General features: G+C 40.2%; 1 protein-coding gene across 1 annotated transcript; it reads right to left on the bottom strand.

The window, feature by feature from the left end:
• Positions 1-296: 296 nt before the first annotated feature.
• Positions 297-1,419, bottom strand: LOC104222902 (ethylene-responsive transcription factor 4). The gene has a single exon (XM_009774223.2). The coding sequence runs from the start codon at positions 1,244-1,246 to the stop codon at positions 563-565; it is 684 nt and encodes a 227-aa protein (XP_009772525.1). The 5' UTR covers positions 1,247-1,419; the 3' UTR covers positions 297-562.
• Between the last annotated feature and the right edge of the window lie 7,686 nt (positions 1,420-9,105).

Raw genomic sequence — 9,105 nt, 5'->3', positions numbered from 1 at the left:
CAGTTAGACTAGGATTGTTAATGCTTTCTAAATTTGGGATCGATTTGGCCGACAACTATTATGATATTTCTCTCAATAATTAAGTAGTACAAAATAAAACCATTAGGAAAATAGCCCGAGTACTTGTACGATTTAAGGTTTGTTAGACCACTAGAAGTTCGCCCAAATATACATTGAAAAGCCTGGAGAGTTGAAAAAACTGCAGTATAGTCGAACATTATCCATCATTGTTTCCCTTTCTTTAATAATAATTAAAACAAGATCTAAAGTACTGGGATAGATAATGCAATATAATATACTCAACTCCCAAATAATAGGGGAAAATATGCTACTAACATTAGATTAGCTGAAAATTAGACAATCCAAGGAGAAAACACTAATTTTCTCATTAAATCAGAATGCCTAAACAAGGATTAGAGTTAACAAATAGTAGAAACAGCAAGAGAACATCATAACAAACCCCTCAGCTGCAAAAAACGAACAGTTCTTTTAACGTATACACAAAATTCAACCATTAGTCTCTGTCTCACTCTTCTCTCTACCAAATTTATTATCGTCATCATCAAAATTCCGTAGGTGGAGCAAGGTTAAGATCAAGATCAATTCCTCTTTTCCCATCATATTGGTTCTCTTCCACTACAGAGGACGAGTCTGACACAGTAGGATCCACTCCGGCGTTAACGCCGTTAAACCCCATCGCCATCGGCATTACATGGTAAGGCTGAGGCCTGTTAACAACTCCCGGCCGCCACAAAGAATCAAAGAGCAAAACCGGCTGGCCGTTAGGGAGAACCGCCACCGTCGGCTGTTGGTGGAAAATCGGGTACCCAACTTCACCAGAACGACGACAGTTGTCACCGCCATCAGCAGCTACGGAGCCAAGTCGGCGCGTGAGATCCAGCTCGAGCGGCGCATGAGGCGGCGCGTGAATGCCAGTCTCTCCGCTAGAGGACTCCATGGTGCTGCTGTGACTGGTACTCTGATTCTCCGACGGTAAAGGGAAGTTAGTTTTAGCTTTGGGTCCACGAAACTCTCGAGCGGCAGTGTCGTACGCCTTAGCCGCCTCTTCCGCCGTGTCAAAAGTACCCAACCAGACCCGACTCTTCTTACCCGGGTCACGGATTTCAGCTGCATACCGACCCCATGGCCTCTTCCTTACACCTCTGTAGTGAACCTCCTTAACTCCATTTGTTTTCACATTTCCTCCTTTCAGATCACCATTACTAACCTTATTTTTGACAGCCATTTTGTCAAAAGAAAATACACAACACTGCTTAATATTCTATGTGAAAAACAGAGTGAGGAACAAAGGATAGGTAAGAGTTAGTTATATAATAGAGGAAGGAAGAGAGATTAAAAGGAGAGGTGGGGTAGGGGGAGCGTGGTCAACGAGGGGTTTGACTGGAGGTGAGAAAGCGCCGCCCAAGCAATATAAGAAGAGAGGTGTGTGGAGAGAGTAATAATTGAGAAATGTGTAGGGAGTTACGTGGCACGCGGGCGTTTACGTAGACAAAAGCGGTTTAGAGATGTTGATTGGCTTTGGATTTTTGATATTAGACGGCCGTGTTTTGTTTAGGAATGAGGTTTCTTCTACTTGTTTATTCTTGTCATGGACACGTAACCAATTTTGTACTACTAAATTTCGTTAGTTTTAGATTTTATTTTACAGATAATAAGCAAATCAAAGTTAAACAAAGTGTATTTGTCCATCAAATCTTTATATTTCTGGAGTGATTAATTTGTGTTGCCCTTTATTGTTTAATACTCAAATCAATTAATATTTTGATTACTTATTATTTTTCACGTATCCCACCTATAGGAATATATTGAGTATATTTCTTTTATACTTATTACTTTTCACCAATATATATTTTAAATAGCTTTATAAATGAAATCTTAAGTAGATAAAAAATATAACTTAATATTTTTATTTTTTAATTACTAAAATTTAGAGTCTAATCTTTCATGCTTTTTATCCATTTCAGTAACCAATCACACTTGTGGTAATCTCTTATTTTCAAGAAGCTTCTCTTATTTTTTTAATAAATAAACTAAACTATATTTGAGATTTAATATGTAAAGAAATAAAAGGGGGGTGGGGGGGGGAACTTCAGATAATGAATCAGGGGAGAATTATTGGAGCGTGGGTGGCAAACGCCAAAGAGCAATGAGTAAAAGGGATTTCTAATTGGGAATAGATGATGACCAATTCAAAAAGAAAGCGTCTAATAGTAGAAAACAAATACGGCTACGGCACATTTCACTTACCAATAGCCGCCGACTATGTTGTTGTCCTGATAGAGTGACCCATATTGAGATCCGTAGAGTACTGCACACTTGTTGTATTTCAAAGTATTATATTAGTAGTAGTAATAGTTTATTATTGTTTCCTATATTAATGAAAATTAGCCGTCTTTGGCTCGGAAACGAGTCTATCTATTCGCTTATACCATCAGATTTTAATACCGACAGATCACCGCAAACCCCACTATCTTCAGCAGACACGCGTCCATTTTCCGCGCTCTACGCGTCTATTTTATCAAATCAAGGCCCACCTTGGCCGTGCTTTCATTTTGTTCCTGTGAAGCGCTTGACCAAGTAAACTCATGTTTTTTCATTTAACAGCTATTGCATATGCATTTTAGTATTTTCGCCTGCCATTGTGACCGAGTGTTATTATGCTTGCACTTCACTAGACATTTTCTACCTCTACCTAAGAAGAAAAGATCTCCTAATGCGATTAATTATAAAAGTTTGGGGTATTCGTGGTTCGGTTTGAATCGATTTTTTTCTCAAAAGAAATCAAATCAAATAAGTCGGTTTTTCAAATATTAGAACCAAACCAAACCAATTAAGTCGGTTTTTTATCGATTCGGTTTTTGTCAGTTTTTGTCGGTTTTTCGGGTTTTTCGGTTATTTATCGATTTTTTCTTAAATATGAGAGATACACTACCAAACGCATATTCCGACGACTACATTATCAATGTAAAACTATCAGATCAATTGCTCTTTGAGAAATCTATCATTTACCAAGATATATTGATAATAATTGAATCAAATAGTGATGAATAATTTAAGTACTCAATTAAAAATCGATTATTTTTATATGAAATAAATTCTTGTATTTAGCAAAAGAAAACTACCAATCAAATTAGAATGTAAAAGCAAAGAATTAAATTATTATAATAGCAAAGAACTAGACTAAAAATACAAGTGATTAAGATGTACTATAAAATTTTAAAAACTTTATATAAAAATATACATATATATAGGTGTAATAATAAATTTAAATAGCTACTTTTATAATCGGTTTTTTCTGTTATTTTTTTGATTAAAACCAAAACCAAACCAAATTTGATCGGTTTTTAAAATTTAAAACCAAAACCAAACCAAACCTAAAAAGTATCGGTTTTTTGGTCAGTTTAGTTTGGTTTTCGGTTTGGTTCGATTTTTCGGGTTTTTATGAACACCCCTAATAAAAGTATTCAATTGAACAGACCAAATAAAATGTTAATTTAACTTACAAATTATAACATTTGTAAACTGTTTGACCAAAAAATATAGCTCTTGATTCAAATAATTAAATTTATATGATTATGGGTTAAACCTAGTTAATAATAATATTTCTAGGTGAATCAATTGATTACAAATGGTGATTTTAATTTTCATCCAAAGTGTAGGAAACTGGGAGTCACTCATAGTTGCTTTGCTGATGACTTGCTTATGTTCTGTAGAGCAGATAAAGAGTTTGTTAAGCTATTGAACGGTGTTTTTCAAGCATTCTCACAAGCTTCAGGTCTACAGGCTAATGCTACCATAAGCTCCATTTACATAGTCGGTGTGACAGAGAACATTAAACAAGACATAGTGCAACTCTTGGAATATTCCTTGGGTGATCTATCTTTCAAATATTTGGAGGTTCTATTGTCATCTAAAAAACTTTCAGTGGTTCAATGTCTGTTTCTTATTAAAAAGATTACTGCAAGGATGAAGTGTTGGTCTGCCAATCTCTTCTCTTATGCAGGCAGACCTCAGTTGATAAAATTTGTAATATTTGGAATACAAATTTACTGGGCACAGATCTTTGTGATACCAAAGAAGGTAATGAAAGCTATTGAAAGTCTATGTAGAACTTCTTATGAACTGGAATGATAAATCTATCAAAGAAAGCACTGGTGTCTTGGGACAAAGTATGTTTACCTCAAGCAGCTGGAGGCTTGAATGTCCTGAATTTATGTATATAGAATAAGGCTGCAATAATAAAGTAGTTATGGTCAATTACATAGAAAAAGAACTACCTCTAGATAAAGTAGGTACATAGCTACTACATCAAGAAACAAACTCTTGACTCATGCCCTATACCTAAGACAACATCTTGGGTAGTTAGGAAGATTATGGAAACTCGAGATATGGTTATACAACAGGTTGTGGTACAAGGTGACTTACTTGTAACGTTAGAAACAATGCAGAACGTGGATGGTTCTTTCTCTATTAAAAAGATGTACCTACACTTGATTCCTCCTCACCCCAAAGTCCCCTGGAAAAGCCTTACCTGCAGTAAAACATCCCTCCACGAGTGAAATTTATCCTATGGTTTACAGTGCAAAACAGGCTGGCAACAGTGGATTGACTGCAGATGATAGGCATACAAGATCATATGGCTTGTGTTTTCTATCATGGTGGCATTGAAACTCATGCACATCTATTCTTTGAATGCCCTGTTACAGGTTCATTATGGCTGAGATTACTGACCTGGCATGGGCATATCAGGAACAGAGGTGATGCCAAACATGAATTGCAATGGCTATGCAATACTGCCAAGAGGAAGAGTGGACTGGGAGCTATCACCAGCTGTGCATATGCGATGACAGTCTATGTCATATGGAGGGAGAGGAATCTGCTACGGTTCCAGAAGAGCACCTATGATGAAGATAGAGTCAGTAGAGAAATATCAGTACATATTCACATTAGAGGACAAAACCTTAGTAAATGGTGCAAGCCTTTGAGTCTGCTGAGTTCATACCCTTCGTGAGATAGATGAACATTTTCTTGATTTCCTATAGTTAGTATAGCTAAACTAGGGGCTGTAAGATGTAAATAGGAGTGCAAGAGGTCGGCTGTTTGCCTGGAGTCTGTAAATGATACTTTTTTGGTTAATAAAAAAGCTATTTACCAAAAAAAATATTTCTAGATGTGACTTCCGAAAGTGTGACAAACGTTGAATACATCTGGTAGAAAAGTGATAACAATTTGATAACTATACCAAAAAGTATGTACAATAATGCAACATGTAATAGTAATGAATAGTAATAAATGGCATTTAAGAAAATAGGAGAAGTGATTCACCCAATAAAGGATGGACTAGATGATTGTTCCTCCTGATAATGATTAATGACACATAAATCTTTGAATGTTCGAATTATTCTCGGATCTGATCACACGAATCTTGGTAAAAAGGTAGTGTTTGTATCTTAGCAAGAGAGAGAGAGAGGGAGAGATATTCTTTTTATCAAAGTCTATTCTTACAAAATGAATATCACATGCTTCATATCATTGTCTCTTTTTTTATTTATATGATACACATTCCTAGTAAACCCTAATAGTACAAGTGCGGAGAATATCCACTAGAATATTCTCTTTAATATCTTATTTCGAAAATTAGTCGTTACAACTTCATCTACGATACTCGACCTCAATCATTATTGACATCTCGACCTCAATTCTCGTCGACTCTTCAACTATGAGTCTCGTTGCTTCTTGATCCACCTCGACCAACGAGAATTCTTTCTTTAGTGTTATCTTATCTTAAATATTCTAGGGTAGATTTTGACCCATACAGTTAGTCCCTCCGCTTATTGAGGCCGGCCTCAGGTGGGCTTAATGAGCTGATTCCATTCATTACAGTCAAATGATTGGGTGAGTTGATCGAGTCGTGATGATAGGGGCGAGCTGGCGACGTCGCCCTTCGTGAGCCGTGAATTTTGGAGTTGTGCTGTCCATGAATCAAGGTGATGTCATGCATCATTATGACGCATTTTCCTGATGCGCCGTTTTATTTCGGGTGCATCTTATGATTGGATCTGTCGCTTCGGTTATGGTGCCATGAATTGATGTGCCAATTTCTTGGTTATGACACTTGGATTCCTATAAATAGGGGGGAGGATATAACTTCAAACTTTATAAAATTCTTGCACCAAAACCCTATATCTTCTTCTTCCTCTTCCATTATTGTGCATCTTTTCCTTCTGTTCCAGCGATCATTATCGTTTTTAATTCTCTCTTGTTTGATACCTTACTCTTTTTTATTGAAAATATGTCTAACATACCTTCTGGACCCAGCAAGGGAAGTGACCCGGTCTCTCTAGCTATTCATCTTCCTCCTCATGCGGAGAACGTTCCCGCTACTATTGAGGATGGAAGTTTCTCGGCTGTGGAAGAGATAGTTCCTCGTAACTCCGATGTCAGGTCTGACTTCTAGAAATTGCCTGAGGTCGAATCTGAAACCTTTAAGTCCGCGATGAAGGAGGCAGATTTGTTAGAGCTTAAGGAAAAATACTGCCTTCCCGATCACGTCAAGCTGATCCCTGCCGAGTGGGACACGATGTAGTGCCACTGTCCTAGGTATTGCGCATTCTAGCCTATCCCTTTCACGTCGGCTATACTTTACCTCTCCTCTCACTGGCGGAGGAATTCTATCGCTTCTACGTTATTTGCCCTGATCAGCTCGCGTCGTACGTTTACAAGATCATAAGTATGCTTACCAAGTTCACGGAGTTAGCCGGGTTTGAGATCACACTTCGACACCTGATGGACCTATTCGGGCCCAGCTTTTATAGAGGGACGATGCTGAACCTCCGCCACCGAGGAGGCATATGCCGGTGGTGAAGATGGATGACAAGGCTAACCGCCAGTTCTGGCTCAACTTTTTCTTCGTTAGAAATGAGGTTGTGGTGGCCAATGTTGACGGCTTCCCTGAAGCTTAGAATTGCACTCATAAGCGCCTCATTCCCTTGCATATAGGTACTTGGTTTATTTTGCTTAGTTGTTAATTCTGACCTCTCGCTTTTTTCTTACGCAACCAAGACCTCGCCTCCTTTTTTAGTCGAGGACATCTATGTTTGGGTCGGTCAGCTCCTCCCTCACATCACAGGGATTCGTGAATGACCAGGTTTCCTCAAGAAGTTGGGCCGGCTCCCCTCTCGACTGGTAAGTTACTCATTTTATTGGAGTCTTGGCTCCCTTCTTTTCTATTTACCTTGCTGATTTTTTCCCTTTTCTTGTGTTTTTCCTAGGATCGACCAGGGGGCTTTTGAGGAGGGAAAGGGCTCCTAACCCTTCGTTCCGAAAAAAAAAAGCAGTTGAGCCTTCGGCTTCCGCCCCACCTATGACGGCGGCTAGTTCTATTCACACCTCGACCGCTTTTGCAGCCGCGCCTGGTTCTGTTCCTTCTACGGCAATGGAAACCTCAGCCTTTCCCTGACATCATCTTATAGATGAAGACGATGAGCCTATCTCGAGCGAGGGGGACTTAATGCCTCGCAAGAGGAGGTCTGTAGATGTTGGTGGCAGGGTCACCTGGGCCGTTGATTCAATGGCGGGTGATTTCTCCTTGTGCGAGATAGTGACTATAGTTATCGAGATGACATCGAGCCAAAATGGGTATGCCTTCGGTAGTTGCCGAAGTGGAGAGATTGATTGATGATGCCTTCGGGACTTCGAGAGGAGAGGAGATATCGACGTCTCAACCGACCGCTGATGCTTCTTTACCGGCCAACGAGAGGGGTAAAAGTGTTGTTAATGGCGGTGATGATTCGGTGTTTGACTTTGATGCGGCCGACCTGAAAATGATGGAGGAGGGTTTTACCCAGTTTGAGATAAGATTAGAGGGGTTTACGAGGATCATTGCAATCCCTATGGACCGAGACTTGCCAAAGAACACGGAAGACGTGGTCCCTACCCTTGGCCCTCTTTTCTCCGAAATTAAGGGTAAGACCCTCAAAGAACTAGACGAGATCACCTTATCGAGGAGCATAGAAGGTTTCGCTCTCCGGGTGAGTGCATAGTGTTGTCCTTTTCTTTTTTGCCTTTATTGATAGGGGCGTCTTCATGTTTACCTTACCTTTTTTTGCATACTATGATTTTGGAGATTTAAAGCGCTCGAAAAGAGGAGAAGTGTAGGAAAATATTTGTAAGGCTAAAAAATAAATATTTCGAGCATCGTGGCAAGTACCAGGAGTTCCGCAGCCGGTTTGGTGAGGGCGGCAATCTGTAGGCCCTTCGTGAGGAGCTGAAGGAGAAGGATGACGAGCTAGTGAGATTCATCGAAAATTGCATCGTCCTCGATGGGACACTAAGGAGTAGGGAGGAGGAGATCGAGGTCAGCAGGGCCGTAGAGGCCAAGCGTGGTGACCTTCAGGCACAGGTAGTTGAGCTGTACAGGAAATTAGAAGAATGCCGACTACAGACGGTGGTTCTTCATGGCGAGGTCACCAGAAGTAGAGCGAGCTTGAGAAGGCGGAGTCTTCCCGTTTGGAAGTTCGGAGAAAATTGGAGACGTTAGAGTTGATGAATAGGACTTTCCGAGCTGAGCGGGAGATTGATCAATCTACGGCGAAGGCAAAAGAGGATAGATTGGAGGAGAGGATCGGAGAGCTGGAGAAAGAGAACTCCCTCCTCCATATCCGGGTGGCCGTTTTAGATGTTGAAAAGGCTCAATTGCTTGCGCAACCATCTTCCTCACATACTTCAGATTTCCCAAATGTTCCTCGGGACCTGTATGAGGAATGGATTCTCGCTGAAGCTCAGATAGACATGTTTTGAGATTTTTATAAGGCGGGGTCTGTTTATATGGGCACCCTTGTTGATGTTCGCGTTAAGGCCCACGAGGCTCGGGCCGGTTGTGGAATGATCTAGCCACTCTTGAGGCTGGTGATGATGAGGGGGACGAGGGCATATACCAGCTTGAAGAGAACGGGTATAATGTTATATACCCTGAGGGCGAAGGTGATGATGAAGAAAGGTATCGAGATGACCCAGGCATCAGCGGTCAGGGTGGTGGAGGTGTCGAAGATCCTTATAGCGGCGACCAGTAGTTTTTCTTTTCTT

The sequence above is a fragment of the Nicotiana sylvestris genome, chromosome 7 (genome assembly GCF_000393655.2).
Source record: "Nicotiana sylvestris chromosome 7, ASM39365v2, whole genome shotgun sequence".
NCBI lineage: Eukaryota > Viridiplantae > Streptophyta > Magnoliopsida > Solanales > Solanaceae > Nicotiana > Nicotiana sylvestris.
This window is presented reverse-complemented; position numbering and strand designations above follow the sequence as displayed.